Below are 24,571 nucleotides of genomic sequence, written 5' to 3'. Positions count from 1 at the left end.
GGGAGTGTTTCTGCCCTTCTCCCCCTGCCCCACTGAAAAGAAATGAACACACCAGAGTCTCGTTTCTGAAAGGGTTTTTTTGTCTTTTTTTTTTCCTTTTTTAAGAGCTTCATATATATATTTATATATATAAATTATTAGAATGTGTGTCAGGGCTCGGGAGTGCGTGGGAAACATCTTTTGGGTGGTTGGTTTTTTTTCTTTTCCATAGCTGGGTTGTTGGTTGTTTTTTCCTTTAATGGTTAAGTAAATATATATATATATGGGGGACCAATCGAGAGATACAACTGTGAAATCAGAACACGCACGCAGGGGCAAGGGAGTCACAAGTTGCTACATAAAACTGCCACGTCTAATAGGATGTGCATGAGTTAAAGTACATCAATTAGGAGGGGTGAGGGGAAAGGGGCAGCCACCATCTTACAGACAGTCCCAGGACGCAGTGTCACGCCATGCCAGCTCTCCCCACGGGGCTCAGAGGGGTCACGGTGCTGATGGCAGTGTCCAAAACAGTCTGCTGGTGCTTAGCACCTCATGGCCGTGCCCCTTCCCATCAGCTGGGGACAGCACAGCCCCCATCCTGCAAACAGTCCTGCGGTGCTTTGCACCCCGATGGCTTGGACCGGACCCTCTGCAGGCAGGAGAGGCCGCTCAGCAAGGGACCTGGAACACTCTGTTTGCATCTGAAGGGATGTTGGGAGAATGGGAAGCTGCTCTGGCTAATCTGAAAAAGTTCCACGTTGCTTTTCTGTATCGCTAAGCAGTATCTTACACTTTAAAGAGGGGTGGGGTGTTGAGGAGGAATCTTGAAAAAAGGCTCTTTTGTGTTTGCAGTTATTTCTTGGCCGCACCTCCTCCTGCAGAAGCAGAAAAGGCAGGAGCATCCTGTACATGAAGTCCTGCAATGCTCTGCACTTTTTATTTAATGCAACTGTTCCCCCAAAACAAAGGATGGAGCTCCTGCCACCCTGAATTCATGTCAGTCTTTGTCTTTCTGAGCTCTGTGCAGTACTGATTCTCTTCTCTTCGGAGCTCAGCTGAAATCACGTACCAATCACTTCAGGTCCATTAGTGGTGTGTCAGTCCCTCCCCATTTGCTCTCCTCCACTTTTCCCAGGATGCCATCCCATACTTTTTGTCATCTTCTCTTGTACTCTACTGCATGGTGGGATCAGGATGTGTCACTTTGTAGCTTCCTCTCCCCCAGGATTTGGTTGATTGATTGCTCCTCTTGAGAGAAAGACATGATGATGTCACACTGACAGTGGAAGTCCATTTAAAGGGGTTTGTCACTTTCCTTCTTCAGGTGGCTAGGATAAAAAAGAGGAACAAGGTGATAGGGAAAGGAAAAAAAGGCAATTTATACCATTCCCTGCCTTTGTTCATCCAGACCCACACAACACTGCTGGCTTGGGAGGTTTTGTAGATCCTTGGAGTAGGAGATACTGTTGAAAAGGTACAACATTCCACCTCTCCCTTTCCCAGTGTGCCACCCCATGCACTTGGGAATTCCTAATCTTGGCAAAACTCTTATAAATGTTTTGTATTTTGGGAGGGGTATCGGTTAGTCATAACTGCATTAACATGTGTAAAACACATAGAAGTTATCTCCCCCCTCAGAGGGGAGGAGCTGAGATCTCCCAAGAGATTGAATAGCCACTTGCCAAGCAGACCTTCCTGGTGGCCAGCCACAGCTGTGCCCCGTGGCAAAGCATCCCTGTTCCCGGTGTGGGCTTGGCCACAGCCACCCGCGCCAGGGGCAATGCTTCCCTGCTCCCGCTGCCTGTGCCTGCCCCATGCCAGGGCTGGGCCTGGAGGTGTTCCTGCGAGGAGAGAGCAGCTGCACGCACCTGTAGTAGTCCTCCTGCGTGGGGAGCGGCACGCCGTGCAGGGGGTGGTGGGCGTGGAGCCACTGCTGCTGCTCCAGGGCCAGGCGCTGCAGCTCGGCCGACTGCGCGTGCATGGCCTGCAGCTGGTGCGCCGCCGACATTGGCGCCGACAGCGAGCCCGGCAGGTCCCTGTAGGGCGCGGCTGCAGCCACAGTGACACAGAGAAGAGCCCAGTTAATGCTCCATCCAAGGCCCCACAGCTCAGCAAAGACCCTGCTGCACCCCCATTCCCCCATTCCCACGTGCAGGACCTGCTCACCGGCCTGTCCTGTTTAACAGATCTTAGTCTGGTCCCGTGATGCCCCAGGACGCCCCTGCCCCTCGGAACTCTGCTGATGCTCTCTGGAGGAGAACAGCAGTCCCTGTGAAGTTCCTTACCAAAGAGCTGGTGGCGCAGCACTTCATTCTCATGTAGAGGGTGAGGCAGGAGAGGGTTCGGGATGGTTCCAGCTGGGTATGGTATCCGGGTGAGGTGTGATCCCGAGGCAAGTGGGTCGATTAGAGGGTGAACAGAGGCTGAGGCTGGGAAGAAAAGATACCACAAGATAACTGTCTCAGGCTTTGTAGCAAGTAACACACAGACAGGCACAAGGCCTCACAAAACAGATATGGAGGGAGGATCAGAGTGTGTTAGGGATGGGATGATTTCACAGCTAAACAACATAGTGTCATCTCCTTCTGAGTGTTACTCTTTTTGCCTGCATCGAACTGCATGTGAACTAGTCTAGCAGAGCTCTGTCCCTACACTCCTCAGGAAGAAATGCTGTTCCTTTAGAAGTTCAGCAGGGTTCTGCAAGGACCTGCTCTGCAATCAGATCTGCACCCCATATCACGCCCATCTGTCACCCCAACCACCCTTCACGTGCATATTTGTACTGGGTGCTTTCTTTTCCAGGTCTTATCCAGCACAGATTCTCTTTCTAGTGGTTTGGACTCCCAGCCAAACTAGGTGCCCAGACTCCCACCCCAGACTAAGGTGCCCAGCCATGGATGGTAGGGAAAATGGACACTCACTTGTACCTTGTGCCATCTCTGAGCAGTTGCTCAGAGCCAGCATCTGTGACTGACACCAGACTCTACTGACTGCTCACAGCACCTGAGCAGGCACAACACTTTTTTCCTATTGCACTGTAGCTTGGGCTTTACTTCCCTGAGATTTTAATCTTTAAACATTTTACTCTGCTTTCCTGCAGGATGTGGAAATGGAAGGGATCACCATTCAATTCTGAAGAACAGCAGCCTCCAGCTCCTTATGATTAGCCCGCCTCCTATCCCATCCCATCCCACTATCTGCAGCCACTGAAAACCAGCATTTCATTAGTCCTAAGGACACTGCCAAAGCTGTTTTAGCAGGGCTCCTCCTCCCTCTGCAGACTCCAGTGTAAGGAATGCAGTTCACAGCAGCACCACCCAGGCAGTCAGTGGGACTACAGCACTTGCACTGTGGCTCCACAGATCCGTAACAAAAGGACAGTGCAAACAATTTTGCTGGCCACTGTTCAGCAGTGTCAGTGCCTTTGGTGGGATGAGACTGGGGAAAAGGAAGAATGACCAAAATGTTGGGCTCTTCTGGCTGAAGATCTATGGCCTCAAAGTTTAATCTTGTCAGCTTTTAGGGTTCCCCAGGGCCAGGGGGAGGGAGCGCAAGGAAGGCACAGTAGGGCAGAAATCAGGGCTTTGCACAGGGCACCAGCACCACACGGCCCTTACCTGCGTGTATGGCATCCTGCTGGTGCAGATGGAGGTGGGAGTGGATGTGGGAATGCTGATGATGATGAGGTGTCACATTGAGCATCTGCAGCCGGGCCAGAGGGTCGTTGCTGAGCGCGGCCACCCGCTCGGCGTGCTGGCGTTCGGCCGCCAGGCGCTCGGCGTAGGACATGTCGGGACGAAGGGTGGGGCCGGCTGCCAGCGCCAGCCTCTCCCGCTCCAAGTGGCCCAGCCCTGGGTGGAAGGGAAAAGCGGGATGAAGGCCGGGGGCCGTCTGCAGACTCAGCCCGCCGTGGCGTGGGAAGGGATCCATGGCAGCGGCGGGCACGGCATGGAGCTGCTCCAACTCGGCCGGTTTGACTTCAAAGCCAGGCTTGAGGCGTTCGCGCAGGTCCCGGTCCCTCAGGTCTCGTTCGCGGGCCTCGCGCTCGCGCAGCTCCCGCTCCCGCGTGGCCGGATCGCTGCTGTAGATGGCTGGCACGTTGTAGCCCAGCAGGCCCGGGTCCACGGCGCCCAGGGGCACGTAGAAAGGGTGGTTGCGGTTGCTGGGGGACATGACGTGGGGCCGGGCGTACTCGCTAAGGGTGCGCAGAGCCGGGGTGTCGGGGCCCAGGTATGGCGGAACAGTCGCTACAGCACTGCCCTGCTCGAAGGAGGGGCGGTGGGGAACCGGCCCGAGGGAGGAGCACTCGACCGGACGGCCCTCCTGGGCCATCTTCTGCAAAAGAGCAGAGAGACCGGCTTCAGGGTCCCAGCGGGGAGCGGCCGAGGGGGCCCTCGAGCATCCGCCCTGGCTGCGCGGCGGCAGTGGGGCTCCCAGACCTACCACACTCCTCTCCAGCTCCCGCTCCTTCTCCCGCTCCCGCTCCCTCTCCCGCTCCCGTTCCCGTTCCCGCTCCTTCTCTTCGCGGGCCTTCTGCTCAGCCTCTCGACGCACTTTCTCCACCAAGTCTGCTCTTTTCTTGGCCAGCTTGGAGCCGTCAAGGGGCACAAAGTACAGGTCTGTGCGGGAGCAGGAGTTGAAGCCACGGTCCAGGTGTTTGTTGAATCTGGGGATGAGAGGGGAAGCCTGTCAGTGCTGACAGGGCTGGTGAGCCAGGGACAGCTACTGTGGGAATCTGAAGAGCATCATGAAAAAGGCAAAAGGGCACAGCTGCACTTCAGGCTTGGGGTGATTTCCTCTTCCCTGCCCCAAACGGCCCTCCCCATCCTTTGGAGAAACCAGTCTCCCCTCACCTAGCTGACTGGCTGGCATGGCTCGGCACATCTACCACCTTGGGGGGCGGCGAGGGGCTGCGAGCAGGGGGCACGGGGCTCTCCGGGGGCTCGTACTCCTCCGACGGCTCCTGCTTGATCTGAGCAGCGCTGAGGGGCAGCGGGGGTGGCGGCGGGGCCGGGGCAGCCATGCTCCCTGGCAAGGGTGGTGGGGCAGAGGGGGCGGGTGAGGGGGCTTTGTAGCCCCCCGCCACAGGAGAAGAGGCCACCCGGTAGCCAGGAGGGGTGGCTGCACGGAAAGGGGCAGCCGAGGAAGTGGGGGGCGAGCCCGGCTTGTAGGGTGCTGGGGGCTGGAAAGTGGGGACAGGAGAGGCCGCCCGCTTCCCATAGGGGGCCACAGCTGAGGGGGGTACCGGGGGCGAGACCGTCTTGTAGGGGGCTGCAGAGGGGGAGGCCATGGTGGCGATGACGGTGGAGAGGGTGGTGGCAGCAGAGGTGACCGGAGGGCCGGCCCCATGAGCAGGGGACGGGGGTGGCGGCGGGGGGAACGTGTAGGTGGCAGGACTCTGCCCCGGTGGGTGCGTGCACATGCTGGGGTAGCTTCCCTGGGAAGAGGCAGCAGAGGAGGACGAGGAAGAGGATGAGGACGAGGAGGAGGAAGAGGGGGCAGCGGCCGCGGTGGCGGAGGGAGCCTGGCTGTAGGCGGCCTGGCTGTGGGGAGGGTAGAGGCGCAGCCCGTATGTGGGATGGGAAGGGTGATGGCTGGTGGACTCTAGGCCGTGGGGGTAGCCCCCGGGGGGCTGGGGAGGAGCTGTGGCTGCTGGGGAGACGCCCCCGCTGCTCCCGTGACCGTGATGGTGCTGCTGGGGAGGCTGCTGGTGATGGGGGGACTGGCCAGGGAAAGGCGCCGCGGGGTGGGAGCCGGCATTGCCCAGCGGGCGGCTGTAAGGGGGCGGGCCCTGGCTCCAGACGGGCTGCGAGGGCAGGGAGGGCTGGGTGTACTTGGGGGGCTGGCTGGAGACGGAGAGGCCGCTAGGCGGGGGGAAGGAGTGCCCGTAGGAAGCGCTGTAGCTGGGCAGGGGCTGGCCCGCCGAGGGCTGCGGGTACTGGGCAGAGGAGCTGGAGGGCGGCAGCGGTGGCGGCGCGTACGGGTAGCGGGAGGGGGCCAGGGCCGGTGCCTTGTCCTGCCCCATGCTGTGGGGCGAGGGCAGGTGGCCGCTCAGGGCCTGCCCCACCATCCCTGGGGAGCTGGAGGCGGCCACTGCGTTGTTGAGGGGGCGCAGGGCCGGCGGGGGAGGCAGGTTGGAGGAGACGTGGGGGAAGGAAGGGGCCGAGGCCGGAGGGGCCGGGGGGTTGGCTGGGGACGTCTTTTGAGGGGGGAGCCCTCCTCCCACCGACGCCAGAGAGATTGGGGTGGTAGGGGGTGGATTGTGCTTGGCGCTGAGGGGCTGCTCACGAGCTCCTGGTGCTGGGAGCCCTCCCACTCCACCTGCAATTTTGGCCCCAACCTGGACCACATTGGCCGCAGGATAAAGGGGAGTGTGGGAGGAAGAGGAGGAGGAAGAGGAAGAGGATGAGGAGGAGGAAGGCGGAGCGGAAGGGGCAGCAACAGCAGAGGAGGAGGAAGAGGAGGAGGAGGAGGAGGCAGGTGTCTGTGGGGCCTGAGCCTGGAAAATGCGTGAGGCCTGGCCCTCCAGCTGGGAATGGTAACTCCCTGCGGGGGCTCCCTGGGGGTGCACCTCGCCCGGGAGCCCAAAGCTGGGCTCTGGCGGGCGGGCCAGGCTGTCGGGAGGGGCAGCTCCCGGCGGGCTCTCGGGGAACAGCGGGGGGTGGTGGTAGGAGTGAGACGGCCCCTGGGACAGCACGGAAGAGGAGTCGGAGTCGTTCTCCACGCTCCCAGGGCTGTAGACACTGGGAGAGGTGCTCCTGTTATCCTGGTCGATGTCCCGTGGGTCGCTACTCATTTCATCATTGAAGCTGTGGCCGTCAAGGCTGTCAACATCGGATGGGGATGGAGGACAGGGCAACTCCTGAAGTAGGAAGGAGGAGGAAAGGGGCATTATGAGGCCTCCCAGACCATAATGACACACTTCAAGTCCCCAGAGAACTTGTTTTCTGACCTTTCTCTGTCAACCCCAGCACTAGAAAACCTCACAGAGGAAAGGAGACATTGTCTGGCAAGGTACACATAACAGCAGTCCTCCTGCCGCATTTCCAGTGCTCTCAGGTCCTTCATGAGCATTCCATGTTCAGGAAGGAGGTAACAATGGGTACCTTGTGTAAAGAGGCAGTGAGGGAGGGCAGGAACTGTTACACACAAGGCTGAGAGGGAACAGATACAACCTGGGCGATGGGCTGTTGGCCAGGACATGGTATAACCAGTGGCATGGAGCCGCACATGCCACAGTGTGCTGTGCCAGCACAGACCCCAGACCCAGAATTGCTCTTCTTGCCCCTGCAGAGCTCTCCCTGCTCACGGAGACCAGCTCCCACCCAGACCCCTCTCACTGTTCCACTCCTTACTTCCAGGAGTTCTCCCTGTGCTTCCCAAGCCCTGCTCCTCTCCACCACCTGCTGCCTCAGACAATGTGCACTGGTGATTAGCAGTCATCATGGGTGAGGGGAACTAACAAGTGCCACTCTAAGCAAGGGAGACTAAGCTGAAAAAATACCACTGCTGAGCTGAACAGACTGTCCACGTGGAAAAATTACAGAAGTGGAACCAAGGTGGTTGAATTATAAGAACCTCTTAACACAAGCAAGCATCCCCATGTTTGCAGGCCTTTAAGGGCAGTTCCCTGAACAGGCTAACAGGGAATGGAGAAGCACAAGAGCTGAGTCTTCCAACCACCCAACCACCAATCCAGCCTGGTGCTGTCAGTGTTTGGAAGAGCCCTGCCACAGCTCTCTGTGTGTGCATGAGCAGGTGTTGCATGACTGTCACCTGGAACCCACCATGACTTAAGCACCTCCATGTCACACTGTGCTGGGGATCAGAAGGGACTGACTCCAGCCCAACCTGCGGCTGTGCACGGAGCCAGGCTCTTAGCACTAAGCTAGAAAAGGCAGGGCACATCCCCAGCTCCAACAGCATAGCAGCCCCCTGAACACAAGGCAAATGAGACAGAGAGCCTCCATGTGCTCAGTCATCACTCACTCCTGGTACCATTTTTGTAGATGCCATTTAGGTTGGAAGAGCTGCAGTGGAAAACCCCCGAGGTGTCAGGGCTCCCAAGCAGCCAGAACCTCGAGCAGCACAGACAGGAAACTGCAGACTCCTTTGCTCTGGACTGGGCACATGCCAGCAGTCACAGCAGGGAGAGCTCACCTCAGTTTTGGTTTTTTTGGGAGCGTTGGTGTCCTCCCCTTCACTCTCTGAGATCTCTTCTGTTCGGCCCTGCTTGCTGCTCTTGGGGGTGCAGGATTCCTCCAACCGGCCTTTCTGCAAGGAGACAAGGAGAACACAGAGGTGGAGGGTCGTGGGGAAATCTTCCAACCCCACAGGTCTTCACAGACTGCAGGTGAGACACAGCCTCCATGGCACGTGTGTCAATGACACTAGCAGACCAACATGGACCCAGCATACAGCAAAAATGAGCACTAAAAGGGTCTGGTGAGACTGGACACCAGTTCTTGGGAAAGTGCAAGATGGTGAGGATGAGAGCAAAGAGGGATTCGGCCCATTTCAGAAAGCTAACCCAGCACGGGCTACTTGTGGATCTCTTTTGGTCTGTGTCTCTGGATCCTCAAATGGATCCCATCCAGTCTGGGCAGTCCTTGGCCACCCACACTTGTGTTCCAGCTGGTATTACCTTTGTCGCTTGTCGGGATTTCTCAGCCTTGCCATCACTGCTGGAGGTGCTGACACCACCGGGGGAAGCTCGGCCCCGTGACCTGAGCTCCTCTCGGGGCCCCGGAGTCTCTTTCTTCCGTCCACTCCGCATTGACATCTAAGAGAGGGATCACTGTGTCAGTCCTGCTTTGCACCTCCCACTGCCCCTGCTCTGTGCCCAGCCTCCCAAAGCCCCTGAACCCCTTGCACTCCACTGTGCCAAACTCATGGCCACTACCTCTGCAGGGAGCCTCAGTTCCAACCCACATCTCCAGCCTGGCTCTCGTGTCCCGTCCCCCTGTCCCACCCCACATACTGAGTCCTTGTTCTGTCGTGTCTTCATTCTTTTGGGTGTGGGACCCCCATTCTCCTTGGCCCGGTTTGATGAAAACATTAATTTTTATGACTCCACAACCCCCTTCGGCTGTTTCCGAGGAGATGGAGATGGGCAGCTCTTCTGGAAGGGGGAATTACACCAGCCAGGCAATGAGATCCCTCTGGATCCTGAAAGGCAGACAAGCAGATGAGGGGGGAGACAGATTGAGTGAACTATAGAACACTCTTTCATGGTTTGCTATAGAAATATGACAAAATTATTATTGTTTCCATATTTAGAGACTCGAGTCTATTCACCAAGAATGCAATAAACTCTCCCATCAGTGTGGGAAAAGATTTGCCCACTGCCATATTCAATTTCCAGTTTCTAGGAGTGATATGTGCACGATGCGAGGTATTCATTTTTAATGGCTTCAAACTGAAAGAAGGCAGATTTAAATTAGATTCTAGGAAGAAACTCTTTTACTCTGAGAGTGATGAGGCACTGGAACAGGTTGCCTCAGGGATCCCCCTGCCCTGGCAGTGTTCAAGGCCAGTCTGGATGGGGTTTTGAATAACCTGCTCTTGTGGAAGATGCCCCTGTCCATGGCAAGGATGTTGGGAGTAGATGATCTTTAAGGCTCCTCTTAATCCAAGCCATTCTGTGATTATCTCATTCTATGATTTGGGGCCGAATAATGCTGCTTTGGAGGATGCAAGAAAGAACAGTTATCATGATGTTATCTGTCTTCCGGAATAATGTTAGTATTTTCCTTTCCTTGGGCAAAAAAATAACAGGAAAGTGTTTTGATATGTTCCAAATTACAATTTTTCTGACTTTGTTAGGTCATCTTCACTCTTGTTGTCAGTGCAGAAAGTTCCACCACCCTTACCTGGCCATGTGCTGCCATCTGCTAGCCCTGTGTCATCTGTCATTCAGCAAAGTGGCCTTTGCTGAAGGGCACTGTACAGCCCTGCCCTCTCCAGAGCACATCCACATGCACTCATGCACCACCACGTTATGCAGGAAATGTGACAAGTCTTGCTCGGGCTGTTCCATGCCCGAGGTACACAAATAGGTGCGAGAAAACACATTTAGCTCTGCTTTTACTCGACACCATCACCAGCTCTGTTTAGCCTGGCGTGCCTGCCAGGGTCTCCTCCTCCTCAACATTTGATGTTTCTGTGTAGCAGACCGAGTCACACTGAGGGATGCACAGTACATCCTTACACTTTGCAGCAGCAGGAAGATTTCTGAGACCCCTCCAGAACAATTTACAGCTTTGTGCCATGTCCAAAAGCATTTTATTGTAGAATTTAACACCCTGTTGTATCACACAGTTCCTACCCTGGATATGAAAGAACCATGTTTGTGTTAGTCTGGGAACTGGAGGAAATTATTCAGGGATACTGCTCCTGAGGTTAGCCTGCTTGAATCCAGCAAGCTAAAGACCTTTTGCACTGCTCTGCACTGCACACACATAACCAAAAAGACTTTATCCTTCCCAAGCCTGTCATCTGAGTTGCTATACTCAGCCTCTGGAGTGGACAATCTGAAAAACAAGGGAATGTGTCCAATGGAAGAGGCACCAGCAGAAAAAAGCCACAACTACTGGGTTTTATTCTCTCATCTGGAAGCACAGAGGAATTTTGTGAATAAGAAGCCTATGGATTTGGGGCTCCTGAAGACCATCCCACACCTGGAAAAATCACCTTCCAGCCAAGCAGTGCAGGAGCAATCTGGATGACTTCTATTCCTCTGAGAAGGGAACTGAAAACAGGGATCAGAGCAAAAGCACCTGACAGGAGAACTCTCAGATGTCCTGTGCAGCCCTGTGTGGCCCCAGGGTCACTGCTTTCCACTGCCTTCATCTGCCTGACCATGAAATGGGAGTAATGACACTGGCCTGTCTCTCCTGGGGCTCCACATCTTCCCTGACCAACGCTTACAGAAACCCATCCGGAAGGTACTTAGGAAAATCAGGGGATTGTTTGTTTTAATTCCATTAATATTTTATTTGACCTTCATCACAAGAGCCCCAGGGGGACTCATCCAGCATTAATTCCCACACACATCAATTCATTAACTGAGACCTCTTCTTTAATAGGAAAATAGCTGATGGTGGTTTGTAACTGACCTAATGGAGGCAGAGCCCACTCCCAATCCCCACACGCTGACTTGTTTTACAGGCTCATGTTTCTGTCATGCTTTGGCCTCTGGTTGCTAATTCAGCCAGTTACACTGATGCTGTTTCAGATAAGCATCCAGTATCAACAATTCTTATGTAAAACAAACGACTGTCATACCTAAGGTGATCCTAACTTAACTCAACTTTGACTCATGCCTTGGTGGCAGCCTGCAAGCATTAGGTCAGTCTGAAGGCACAGCAGCAGCAGCAGCAGGCTACCAGTGTCACTGCTCCCTGCATTCCACAGGGATGCCACCCACGCCTCCCACACCAAAGCCAGAGTGATAATGCAGCACTCGGGTCTCACTTCAGCTTTCCAGCAACCCTGGAATGACAATTACCATCCTCTTCCCAGAGAAGTCAGTCAGCAGGGAAATAACATGCAGCCAACCACACGAAACTTCCCTTTTTCAAAGGGATACCCACTCCATACTTATTCCAACCGCTGAATATGCAGTAAGAAACAAAGCCAGAAACAAGCAGTGGTATTTCAAGAGACATAATCAACCACTGACTGAGGCAGAAGTTTCTGTCACATAGACAGTGAAGACTTTACTAAAATATGTAAGAGAACTGATGCACACATTATTAGTATAGCAGTATAGCAACTGTTATGGCCAGATGAGAGGATCACAAATCTATCTTCTAATTTTAACATCTATGAAATTAAAGCCTGCAATGCGAGCCTGTACAACTAGTAAGTTACACCTCACCCCTCCCATCACTGAAGATCCCTGCAATGTCTCTGAAGGGTTCTTAGGGCTCCATGGTTTTGGTTAGGAGGTGAGACGTGACAGGCCTGCTGTGGAAGGGTTAACCTTTCCCTGGCCCTGTGAAGCCCTTCACAGGTTCAACTGAGTTATGAGACATTGCAAATTGCAATTTTCTATTTGTGTTTCATACAGCCCAGCTTGGCTTGGCTTATTGCCCAAACCCCTCCATATTCTCCTGCAAGCCCTGGTGAAGTCTCCTGCGAGCAACACACACTCAACAGGCATCCCCCACGTGGCATTCAAAATGGATCCTGCTCCTCCTCCTCCTCAGCTCCAAGTAATTCTCCTTCCCAAAGCCTGGACCGTCCTGCACCACAGCCACAAGCATACGAGGTTCAGCTTTTCTTTTGTTGAAGGACACAGATGGGTTCTCTCCTTCCCGGGCTGTCATGTGGAGCAATTCTTCCAGGTAACCATACTGGAAACAAGTCCATCTCAAATGAGAAGCACTCAGGTTTTACCTCATAAAAGCAGGCTGAATGTTTGTCCTTGGCTCAGGAGAGCATTTACACATTAGGCTGTGGCTTTGAGGAAATAAACTTTCCTGGACTGCGACAGAAACAGAGGAAATGGGAACCAAGTTTCTGGGGTGGTATTTGAGGGCTTGGCCAGAAGTGTAAATGACAAACCAAAGCTCTGCACATGCTGGGGCTGCACCCATCACATCTCCAGCAGCCAGGACACGTTTCCACCGAGACCAGGAAGACAGGGAGATGCTGCCAGAGCCATGAAGGGTTTTCACACTTCAGCAGGTGCTCAGTGGCAGAGCAAGCCCCAGGATGCACAGCCCAAGTCCAGGGCTCCAGCCTGCTTGAGAAGATCAAACACCAGCCAAGGTTCAGCTAGCCCTCTCTGAGGCCAGTGCCAGCAGAAGGGAGAGATGAAGGCTCATGCATCAGTGTCATTTAAGAAAAAGAGCTAACATTATCCCTTTTTTAGTTTATTTACTACAGACTAAGCCAGCTTCCACTAGATGCTAGTCCATGCAAGTAGATGCTAGTCCATGGAAGTTTGGAGCAAGGAGTCAGTGGAATGCCTGCTTTAACCTAAGTACAGATGTTCTGAAGTGCAAACCTCTTGTCTTCTTCATCTGGGAATTGTTTAAAGTACACAGTGACTACTCTTTAAGTCATTTTCTGAAATGTAGGAATCATATCCAAAATCCTATGTGAAATCCAAGGTATTTGGTATGCAAAGGCAGGGATTCAGAAGTTGAATGTGAGAATTAAACTGAGTCTGCTTCTCTGCAATTCAATAGCTCTCTGTTCCCATCCTGTTTTTTCTCTTCCCACTTCTACAAAGAGATGGACTAGCACTGGAGGGAGGAACCAGGGTGGCAAAACGACCACAGCTGCTTTTTAACACATTGCAGATGCTGAAAAGTGTCCTGAAAATAAGCTGGAATGTTAACTGATGGATCCTTCTTGATGGGTAAAGATCACTAAGAAGAAGAGTAGTATGTGTGTATATATATATATGACTGCTCAATGAATGATGGAATGATAGTCCCAAATATTTTTAACTCCTGTCTCAATCTGCCTCATTTTGTAAAATGAAGGGAATTTTTCCAGAAACGTAATCAGTTTTAATGATTGTACACAATCTTGAAAACATTAAGTTTTGTCCCAGACACTACAATCAGACAAGATGAAGTACAGCATTTCCCAATGGCTAATTACCTGATTTCATGCTTGAACCCTGGCATTTCACTATGGGGCATGATGGAGAAAGAGAGGGAAGGAAGAGGAAGGGCACCATGTTCAGTGTTGGACAGCAACGAGAAAACAGGCCAGGGTTAAGGTTGCACGTCACCATCTTTTGATACATACCTGTAGCACAACATTACTGTAAAAGAGAAAATGACTCTGTGAGCAAAGGGATTAGGGTGCCAAAGTGGTTGAATACCAAGATGGCAAACATTTGTGGCCAATATTATCCTGGGTGTGAATATTGCCACGACTGGCAAATCTATATTCAGTAAATCTTGTTAAGAATAAATACACGAAGGTATACAAATGAAAGGTAGTTTTCAAACAAAGGCATTTTCCTATCTCCTACAAAGTAACTACAACACTGGGTGGATGCAGGGGCTGTGAACGCAGGCTGGGAAGTGAATTAATCAAAGAACAGGACTCCTGCAGGGCACTCTCATGCAGCTCACTGCACCCAGAGACCCCAGGATCAGAGCACACGCCTCCCAGTCCTCTGCAGAGCCCTCCACAAGGGCTGGGACAGGCACATCCAACCTCCAGCAGCCATCAGGCACGGGCAGGAAGGGCTGAGATCTGCCCTGCCAGCCAGGTTTGGCAGCTCAGTGTTATGTGGCAAACTCAGGCAGAAACACCTACAACACAAGTGCAAACTCTGACTACTGCTCAAGAGGTCAAAATATAAATCCAGTATGAAAATAGTGACAGCTGTCAATTTTTGTTATTTTCCATAAAGACACAGATTTCATACTGGCAGTGTACTGGAATTTCACTGGATTCTTCTGTCTTCAAAATATAATAGCATAGAATGGGTCGCTATGTGATGTGTTAAAATAAATATTAACAATAAATGTAAATGTATGCTTTCAGAAACTCCACTCTGTGCCAGAGGGTGAATCACACACACTTTTAATACACAAGCTGAATGGACTCTCTCGATTTACATCTATCTATCTATGTAAGAGCTGATTCACAATCCCATCCTAAAAAGTCAGGTTTGAGATCACCTGAGGAAACTGAACATGAACAATTCCATGGGACCCAATGAGATGCATCCCAGGGTCTTGAGGGAGCTGGCTGACATAGTTGCCAAGCCAGTCTCCATCATATTTGATAACTGGATGGATGGCTCCATCCAGAGTTACAGTCCACAGTTGAATGTCAAACTGGAAACCTTGAACCAGTGGTGTCCCCCAAGGATCTGCGACCAATATATTTAATATCCTCATCAATGACACAGATGGTGGGATAGAGTGCACTCTCTGCAAGCTTTCAGATGACACCAAGTCAAGTGGTTGATAGGCTAAAGGAAAGAGATACCATTCAGAGGGACCTTGACAGGATTGAGGAGTGGAAGCATGTGACACTCATGAAATTCAACAAGGTGAAGTGCAGGTCCTGCACATGGGTCAAGGCAATCACCAGGATCAGTATAGACTGGGGAATGAAGAGGCTGAGAGCAGCCCTGTGGCAAAAATCTTCCAATAGAGGTGGACAAAAAATGTCCTAAGCTGCATCAAAAACAGCACTGGCAGCAGGGTGAGGGAGAGAATTCTGCCCCTTTGCTCTGCCCTGGCAAGACCCCAGCTGGAGTGCTGCAGCCAGCTCTGGGGTCTCCAGCACAGCAAGGACAGGGATTTGGGACAATTCCCTGAAAGGAGGGGGTAGCCAGGTGGGGATCAGCCTCTTCTCCCAGGCAACAAGTAATGGGACGAGAGGAAATGGCCTCAAGCTGTGCCAGGTGAGGTTCAGGCTGGACATCAGGAAGCATTTCTTTATTGAAGGGGTGGTGAGGCCTTGGAATGGGCTGCCCAGGGCAACAGTGGAATGTGTTCAAGAAATGACCAGACATGGCACTCAGTGCTATGGCTTAGTTGACAAGGTGATGTTTGGCCAATGGTTGGACTCGATGATCATGGAAGTCTTTTCCAACCTTAATGGTTCTGTGGTTCTAAGCATGAAAAGGTGGCTTATAAGAAGGGTAGAGTGACAATTTTTACCAGAGCCTGCAGTGACAGGACAAGGGGCAATGGCTTTAAACTGAAAGAGGGCAGGTTTAAATTGAATATGAGGAAGAAACTCTTTTCTATGAGGGTGGTGAGACACAGGAACAGGTTTCCCAGAGAAGCTGTGGATGTTCCAACTCTGTAAGTGTTCAAGGCCAAGTTGCAAGGGACCAGGAACAACCTGGTCCAGTGGAAGGTGTCCTTGCCCATGGCAGGAGGGATGGAACTGGATGATGTTTAAGGCCCCTTTCAATCCACACCAGTCCGTCATTGTATAAAATATCCTAAAATTATTTTTAAATAACACCTCCCATGCAAAACAAAAAGATTCATCTTGAGGCAACAGCTTCAATCCTTCTTAAAGGTACTTGTTGGCAAATTCACTTGTCAGGCTACCTATGTGCTCTTTCTCTGCAGTAAAATAATAAATAAAAATTAAAATGCTCATGCTTCAGGAAAGGGTGCCAAATAAGAATACTAAAAATAACTGTGCAGAGCACTGGCAGTCTTAGGAGATAAAGCTAGTTTACATTTTATTAAGCCTATATTAATGTTTTGTTTTCTTAATTTTGCACAACCATGAGGAGCAAGAATGTTATTTTGAGTATGAAAACTAATTCTGGAATCTCCATTCAAATAAAATGTATCTGTTAAAAAAATTACGATTAACAGACTGAAATAACAGAGCTAAAGCAAGGTAATAAATAATAAAAATATTCATACATTTAACAATAGCTTAATTTACAGCATAGAAGAAGATATTAATTTTTGCAAAAGCAACTGAAAATAAAGTTTGATTCACTAAATGAAGGTTAGATGTACTAAAGAAGGTTATGTTAATCGTAAAACAATTCCTGAGGGCACAGTAAAATGACTGTTAAGTATGTAACAGATTTACTTAAAAATCCCAGCAGAATCATTCTGTCTCCCCAGAGGAGGGCTTCCAGATCTCTCAGAGATACAGGCTGGCAGAGCCCAGTGCTGGATCAGGAAAAAAACCACACTGGGCTCTGCCTTCTGCAAGTGGGATGGAGCCTAGAGATGCATGCTCCAGAGGAAGGACACATCACATTCCCCACACTCACTATTTTATGAAGTGCAGCATCTTCTATATTTGCAGCACCTGAGCACACCTTACCTGTGGAGCTGTTAGGGGCCTGTTAGGGTCTGTGTAACACCTCACAGCCCTCTTCTGATACACAGAGGTCCCTTTGCTAAGAATGCAAAGCAAATTACTCAGAGACATCACAGGATGGTTGCCCAGAGACTCAAAGGAGGATGCCAGAGCTGGAAGGGACATGCAGACTCTGAGCTGACCAGTGCAACTCACAGTGATGCCCTTTGGATATCAAGTGATATAAAGTGATACCCTTTGGACATAAGAGGTGGATCCATGAAATGGCACCTTGACATCCAGCAGCCATCGAGAAAGCAAACTGCATGTTAGAATTTCCTGAGGAGAACATCATTATGCCCCCACACAAACCTGTGGCTTTCCCACATCTTGAAATGTCTGTGCAATTCTGCTTCTTCCATAGGAACCAGAAGGGGCAAGGAAGAGGCACAACTGAGTGGGTTAGACATCTCTGTCCAGAGAAAAGGTTACTGAAGTGAGGACGTGACTGGGGACCTAAAGCCATATATAAAAATTAGAGGTTAGGTAGGAAATATTTTTTTCCTGTCGTTTCCAGTACAAATTTGATGACCCTCAAACAACACTACAAAGAAACATGTTCAAAAACAGCTAAAAAGAGTAGTTCTTCAAACAAGTAGCTACAGAATTTCCAATTAAAGGACACCATGGGTGCTAGAAGGTTCTATGTGTTTGATGGGAGACTGGAGAGTTTCATTCAAAAGAGAATCACTGGCACTTTCTGGATAGCTAGAAACAGCTGGAAGCTGTAGGAGTATCAGAGGAAAATGGCACAGGATTGGATTGGACTAGATTAGATAAGATTAGAAAATTACATTATTAGATTAATGGTTGGACTCAATGATCCCAGAGGTCTTTTCCAACCTAAGGATTCCATGACTTTGCAGCCACTGACCCAAGGGACACCCTTTAGATTCTCTGTTTGCAGGGATTCATGACTGACAGCAAAGACAACACGAGAGCCACGCGTGCCAAGGGCAAGCATGTCAACAGGATGAAGATGGACAGACACATCCAGAAGGAAAGAAGTGAACTAGGGACAGGGAAATGGCCAGAGGAACAGCAGTACAGCAGATATGAGTCACTGGTAAACTTCGAGTCACTCCCAGGCTTGGGATCCCACAGCTTCTCCTTGGTCTACTGGCCAAGGACCAGCCAAGTGGGATGATCCTGCCCTCATCCCTCATCTCTCATCCCAGAAGTCTGAAAAGACTTCTAAGAAGGCTTTTCTGCAATGAATGAAATTCACCAGTGCACAGAGAAAGGAATATTTTTCAGGAGCAGGAAAAGAGAGGTGATTTTCACCTGAATGTACCCAGGATTGGTAAGGCAATTATGGGAGTAGCGCATGCCATTTTTACCTGTGTACTCCAAAAAGGATGCTGACAAATTGAGAAATGTGATTAACTCCTCCCCCTTATAACCTTAAGCTAAATAAGTATAGCTTACTTCAGAAAATGTTAAAAGACTTGAAGATGGCCTATGAGCACTACAAAGGAAGATTTCTGACAGCTCTTTAACCTACAGAGACCCCCATATCCAATGGATAAACCCAGACAAATCGAACAGAGGAATGGTGCAAAATTTGAAAAGCAGGAGAAATTATTCACTTGAAAAACTTGCATAGGAATGCAAGTAGTGTATCACTGAAATTTTTAAGGGTTTTCTTTTATTTTATTGTAAAATAAATGCTCTTTATATTTTCTGCACAGACCATCCAGTTGATGAGAACAGGTTTTTCAATACTAAACTCATTAGTAGTCATAGAATTTGGCCAAAAGGTGATGGGTTCTAGCTAGCTCTGGTGAAAATGGACTTTGAAGGCAATGGTCTAGCAATGTATGAGGAAAGCCTGATGGATAACCATGACTGGATAAACCATTCTTCATGGAGGGTGGGCCCTCTTTATGTGTCTGGCAAACCCTGAATAATTCTGAGGTAAATCACTTCATCTGTTGCACTGCCTGAAAGAAAAAAACAGCAGTATATCCAAAATATTGTGCTATAGATACACTTTATATCCAATACACTCTGCTATATATATCAATATAAAATTTAATAACTATATAACATTATATTTTATACAAGATATATTATACAAACTACCATATATATTGTGATATACACACACACATAAATATATATATACACATAAAGTAAATCCAATTCACTATCCAAACAGAAGAAGGTTGCTCAAATGCAACCTTCACTTAAGTGATCTATAGTGCAGAAAGACCTTGTGTAAGAAACAAGCTATCACCAAGTGCACTGTACAGCAGGCAAGTACGAGACTAAAATTTTCCAGCTAAACTCTCTGTGATGAAGAATGTCACCAGGGCAAGAGACATGAAGCAAGATTGAGAGCAACCAGCTCCCCTTCTTCAGCAAAGCCCAGACAGACCATCATTGGCTGAAATTGCCTGGGGAAGATATTGCAGTTAGCCTTTGGTTTGTAGGTGAAAATACTGCCACAACGATCAATCAAACATTGATATTTTTACAGGAGGAGACAACAACAAATCAGTGTTTGCTGCCACAACAGACACAGAAAACAGACAGAAACTTCTGCAGGAGGATTATCAGAGCTGGAAGCCAGGCACTGCTTCTGAAGGGACCGCTTCCTCACAAAGTTGACTTCTGTTGAACTTGGCCAAGTTATCCCCAAACATCTGAAGCCCAAACAGCCAACCAGACTGGTAGGGAGGTGAAGCTCAAGCCACTTGAAGTGGAATCATCCCCTTGTGTTTCACCATGCTCCATACACACCTCACGGACAACATGGGCTGTGGGCCCACCACTGCCCAACACGTGACTGAAGGACAGAAAGATTCTCCAGTGCTCATCTCAACGGGACAAAGAGCAGTGGGACATGCACCTGGCCAGCCTGGCCACACAGGCCTGGGCACTGCTGAGCCTCAGGAGGTCAGGGAAGGCACTGAGATGGAGCACCTCATGTCCATGTTAAACCATCCGCTGTGACCAGACTCCAGCAGGGATATCGGGAATTAGTTCTGCAGAGAATACCTACCCTAGGTGTGCTCTCTTGGTTAAGAGCATGACTTCTTCAGAGATGCCTTCTCTTTTGAACAGTCAGAACTTGTGTTGCCTTCTCCTTCAGCCTTTAAGAAGTTTGTAAAGCAATGCTATTTTGTACTTCACTAGACATAGTCTTCAAGAAGTACAGATGGAAGAGATAAAGTAATAAACACAAGAAATATATATGTCATGCTTCCAAAGCATCTCCTAATGGAGGCAGAATGAGACCAGAAAACCCAATGAAGGCAAGAAAATAGTTTATCTGTCCAAAAGACACTGGGAGAAATAAATGAACTGGGGAAGATAAAGTCTGACAGAAGAGAAAACCAGGTTCTCAAAAGAAAAGGGATTACACAAGGAGGAAAAATATAAGATGGCCTAACATTCAGGTAGGTATTTAAGGAGGGGCACAGCTGAACATGTGCACAAACCAATTCCAGAGATTGCATTTGCAAACATTATTACACCCCAGACCTGGTAAATAAATAAACCTTCCCTACACAGCTCTGTATTCCACATGGACTGCTCCTCTCAACTCCACCTCCATCCCAAGAAAAACACTGATGAACATGAGAAGGCTCCAGGACAAACTGGGAAGGTGTACAAGGAGTGACAGGAGCTGAGCTTTGGGAGGAGAAAAGCCTGCCTGATGTATTTCACCTACAAAATAAATCAGGATGGAATATTTCAGTTGGAAGGGACCTACAATGATCACCTGGTCTGACTGGACTAGATCCTCCTCCTCCTCTTGAAGAACAATACAGATCAGGCTGCTTTTAGTACAGCAATCTCACCATGCTATAGAATCACAGTTCCTTGCATGACCATTATCATTTTGGAATACAAGTACATCCACAAGAAATGTCATCATAACTCCTTGTTCAGGCAAACCTAAAGGTGAGAATGCAAGAACCTTTCAGAGGTATCCAAGGGGTACAAAACCCAGGGGAGGAGGCAAATGCATATGAAGAGAGGTAAAGGCAGGTCACTGCAGCAGGTTAAACCTGTTCATCTTGTTCATTAAGATTCACTGTACATTTAATTTTCAAATGTTTGGAGGTTTTTATAATTTCCAGCATGAACCGTGGTACTACAAGTTCACTCTTTGGCCATGCTTGAAAAGCTCCATGGTGAATCATAACTGGGAAAGTCTGGTTTCAAAGATCAGGTCATTCCTAAGAAGTTGGGGAAACACACAAATGATTGGTTGTGCCATCACTAACGACAGACACAAAATAACATTAACAACTTGGCCAAGAAACAGGACAAGAGAGAACGAGAATAATTCCAAATGAACAATTCCATCATTCACATTTACAAGTGTCCCATCCATGGGTAATGACCGTGGAGCTCCAGCCCCTTGGGAATGTGTGTGCAGCACAGCAGTGATTCACAACACCCTGGGGCTTAGAAGCAAAGAGAGTCCAGCTTTCAACTCAAGACAGCTGTGGCATTCTCCAGTGGGAGGTCAAGGCTGAACTCTGCAGCTTTAGGCAGCTCACACCTGAAGGGTGTGTAACCATGCTCCAGCACTCAGGTGGATACAAAATGAACGGCATTTCCAACTTCTCCTTCGCTCTCCTGCTGCACACCTCAGGATAATGGCCCACCACTTTCTCCTCGCTTTTTTAAGGCTGGAAAGCATAGCAGCTCCGATTCAATCCACCCAGTACAACCAGAAATAATGACAACAGATTTGGGTGCCGAGCTCGGTAAGGACACGCTGCTTCTCAAGGCACAGCCCAGAAAAAACAGACCCTGCAGACAAAAGCCCTACAAATTCTTACAGTAGCCATCCTGGCAAACGAGGAATCGGCTGCGGAACTCAAGGCAGCCACGGCACTGAGGCAAACGCAAGGAAAGACACTGCCCATCTGGAAAGCAACTTCGGGAACGTACAATAGCTATCAGGGCACAACTCCACGGCGAGCAAAGGCGGCGTGCAAAGTAATGCCACGGTGACCAAATGGCTGCCACTTCAACAGCACAGCGGCCACTCGGCAAAATACAGCCGGCAATTCGCTGGGCAACAGTAGCCGGGCCGGCCACAGGCCAGCAAGCCAGAACAGCCACCGGCTCCACGGCATAGCCAAAAGGGCGACGTGGGAATGCCACCTCTCCAGGAATCCTGAATAACAAACGGACAACCAGCCGGACACACCGAGGATCTGGGCCGGTTCAAGAGGAGCGCGGCCGCCACCGCGATGCCACCCAGCCGTACGGGGTCTGGCCAGCGCCCCGGTCCCCGGGCGGCACCCTGGCGTGCCAAAGGAGGGGACAGCGGCGAGGGGCGAATCCCACCCGCGCCCGCTGCAGCCACGGCGGGGAGAGCCGAGGCTCTTTTCGGTCCCGCGATGGAAACGTTATTCCCAGCTCCTCCTGCCCGCTCCCCGGCCGGACCTGGGCAAGCGGGGACAATACGGGCCCCCCGCGAAGGCAGGCGGGGCGGGAGCCGGTCCCCTCGGGTGCTGTGCCGCCCCGCTCCCCGCACGGCGCCGGGCCGCAAACTCCCAGCTCCCGCCGCCCGCGCCCCCCGGGCCCTGCCCCCGCCGAACTTCCCGCCGCAGGGAAGGGGGGCTCCGCGGGCGCTGACGTCACGCCGGGCGTGCGGCGGGGGGTGTCCCCGCCCCGGGACCCCCGCGGCGGGCGCGGAGCCCCGCGCGACCCCCGCCCCCCGTTCCGGAGGGAAGGCGCCGCGCCGCCGTCCAGCTCCAGCGCAGCGCAGCCCGGGCGGGCGGCGAGCCCCGGGCGGGCAGCGCCCCCCGGCGATGGCGGAGCGCCCCCAGCCGCGGCCGGGACCCCCGCCCCGCCGAGCCCCCGTGCCCCGCGGCGCTGTCCCGGCTCCTTGCCGGCCCCTCGGCACATCCGCGCCGGGGCAGGGACCGCCGGGGACCCTTCCCCAGCGCCGCGGGGGTTAATCGCACTCTCGCCCCTCCTGCCCCCCCCAAGTTTGGTGCTTCCTCCCCCCGCGCCGCCTCGCTCCCCATCCCGACAGACGGACCGGAGGGCTAAAATCCAGCCGCGAAAGAATGCAGCGAGTGGGCGACAATGACAAGCGGGGCGGGAGCGGCTGCGAGCGGGCGAGGGACTCACCGGCGGCTCCTGAGGGGAGGTCGAATGAAGGGAGGAATGGAGGCGGCGAGGAGCGGGGGGCAGGGATTTAAACGCTGCCCCCCCTTCTCTTTTTTTTTTTCTCTTTTTTTTTTTTTTTTTTTCCCTTTCCTCCCTCCTCCTTTTCCGCGCTCCCTCGTTTCCTCTCGCGGCTCCGGAATAACCGGTCGGTGGCAGGGACAGCGGCTCCGGGAGGGGGGGTGCGGCGGGGAGCGGGGCCCCCCCGCCCCGCGGCTGTGTCGCCCCCTCTCCCGCCGCGCTCAGGCGCCTCCGCCAGCGCCCCGCCGCCCTCCCATCGCTCCCACCGCTGCCCGCCTTAGCCACCTCCCATTTCCGAAGGGCCCAGAACGAGCCCCCTCCCCCGCCCCTCCGCTCCGCGCTCGCCGCCGCCCCTCCCCGCGAAACACCCCACACGCCCCGCACCCCCCAACCCACCCGTGGGCAGCGTGGGACGGGGGAGGAGGAGACGCGGGCGCGGGGCGAGCAACCGGCCCGGCCCCCTCCGCGGCCGCGCCCCGCACCGCTGGGCCCCCGGCGCTGGCACAAAGGCCGGGCGAAGCGGGGCAGAGAGAGCCCGGCGGAGCGTTTTTGGCAGGACGGGCCCGGGGCGGCCGAGGGCTGCGGGGGGGGCGGCGGCCGGCCGGGGCTGCGGCGGGGCCTCCCGGGGGGCGGGGGCGGCGGCCGCCCGACGGGCGCTGCTCATCGGCGTGCGGCCGCGCGCGCATCCATGCCCCGATCTCGCTTCCCATCCCCCGCCCGGTTGCCAGGCAACGGCACAAAGGGAGCGCGAGCCTCGTGCGGGGGCCGCTCCGCACTGCCCGCACCGGGCCCGGCCCCCCCCCGGTACCCGCGCACGCACACACGGCGGCGGCGGCGAGCGGGGCCCCCCGGCTCACTGGCGCACGGCAGCGGCGGGATGCGGGATCCGGCTGGCGCGGGCCTCGCCCGAGCGGCGCCACATCGCCCCCCCGCCGCCTGCCGCGGCCGCGCGGTGCGGGGAAGCGGCGGGGCTCAGCCACGGAAACGTGAAACATCCCCCCACGGCTGCTCAGAAACGCGGCTGCCTCCCCTCGCTGGCCAAGTTCATGGCGTCCATGGCCATTTTGGAGAAGCTGCTGTCGGAGGAAGGGCTTTGGGAGGGAAGGCGGGAGCCCGCCGGCTCTGTCAGCCGGCCAGCCCGGCGAGGGGCTAATCCAGCTCCAGCCGCTGCCTGCTGCGGGAGCACGGTTCGCGGAGCGCGGGCTGGGGGCCGAGGAGATGCCACAAGTGCTGCCCCTCCTGCCCCTTTAGCTGCAGAAGGCAGGCAATCGTGGGGGCAAACCTGGAGCTGTGTCTCACAGACATGAACACGGCTGTGTGTTTAAATAAGGGAGTGTGCAGATGGGCAAGTTTCACTCTGATGGCCCTCAAGCATAATCCCAAAATATTTCCTCGGCAGGACCTCTCAGCGAGCAGGCTGGATGGCGTGCTCTCCATGGGCTTTTATTCAGCAATTCTCATTGTCCCTTACATGGCTCCGAGCACTATTTACTGTACAGCGTCCAAATTCAGCACTGAATACAGATGTGGTCCTCTCCTCGTGGGGCTTTCAGCAGTGCTATTCACCCCAAGGCTTTAAAATCATTACGAGCAA

General features: G+C 52.5%; 1 protein-coding gene across 3 annotated transcripts; it reads right to left on the bottom strand.

The window, feature by feature from the left end:
• Positions 1-69: 69 nt before the first annotated feature.
• ATN1 (atrophin 1) lies at positions 70-23,513 on the bottom strand. Of its 3 annotated transcripts, none has more exons than XM_074534862.1 (10): positions 23,374-23,513; positions 8,963-9,150; positions 8,627-8,764; positions 8,143-8,256; positions 4,836-6,844; positions 4,426-4,648; positions 3,600-4,317; positions 2,268-2,411; positions 1,851-2,031; positions 70-1,310 (listed from the first exon to the last, which is right to left on the bottom strand). In XM_074534862.1, exons 2-10 carry the CDS (start codon positions 9,038-9,040, stop codon positions 1,277-1,279), a joined length of 3,639 nt encoding a protein of 1,212 aa, XP_074390963.1. In that variant the 5' UTR covers positions 9,041-9,150; positions 23,374-23,513; the 3' UTR covers positions 70-1,276. The 3 variants fall into 3 exon arrangements, with proteins under 3 accessions (XP_074390963.1, XP_074390962.1, XP_074390964.1); XM_074534861.1 differs by lacking the exon at positions 23,374-23,513 and adding an exon at positions 22,921-23,235; XM_074534863.1 differs by lacking the exon at positions 23,374-23,513 and adding an exon at positions 22,829-22,987.
• Between the last annotated feature and the right edge of the window lie 1,058 nt (positions 23,514-24,571).

Source organism: Zonotrichia albicollis, chromosome 2, assembly GCF_047830755.1.
Source record: "Zonotrichia albicollis isolate bZonAlb1 chromosome 2, bZonAlb1.hap1, whole genome shotgun sequence".
NCBI lineage: Eukaryota > Metazoa > Chordata > Aves > Passeriformes > Passerellidae > Zonotrichia > Zonotrichia albicollis.
Note: the sequence above shows the minus strand (reverse complement) of the source record. Positions and strands in the feature narration are given on the sequence as shown.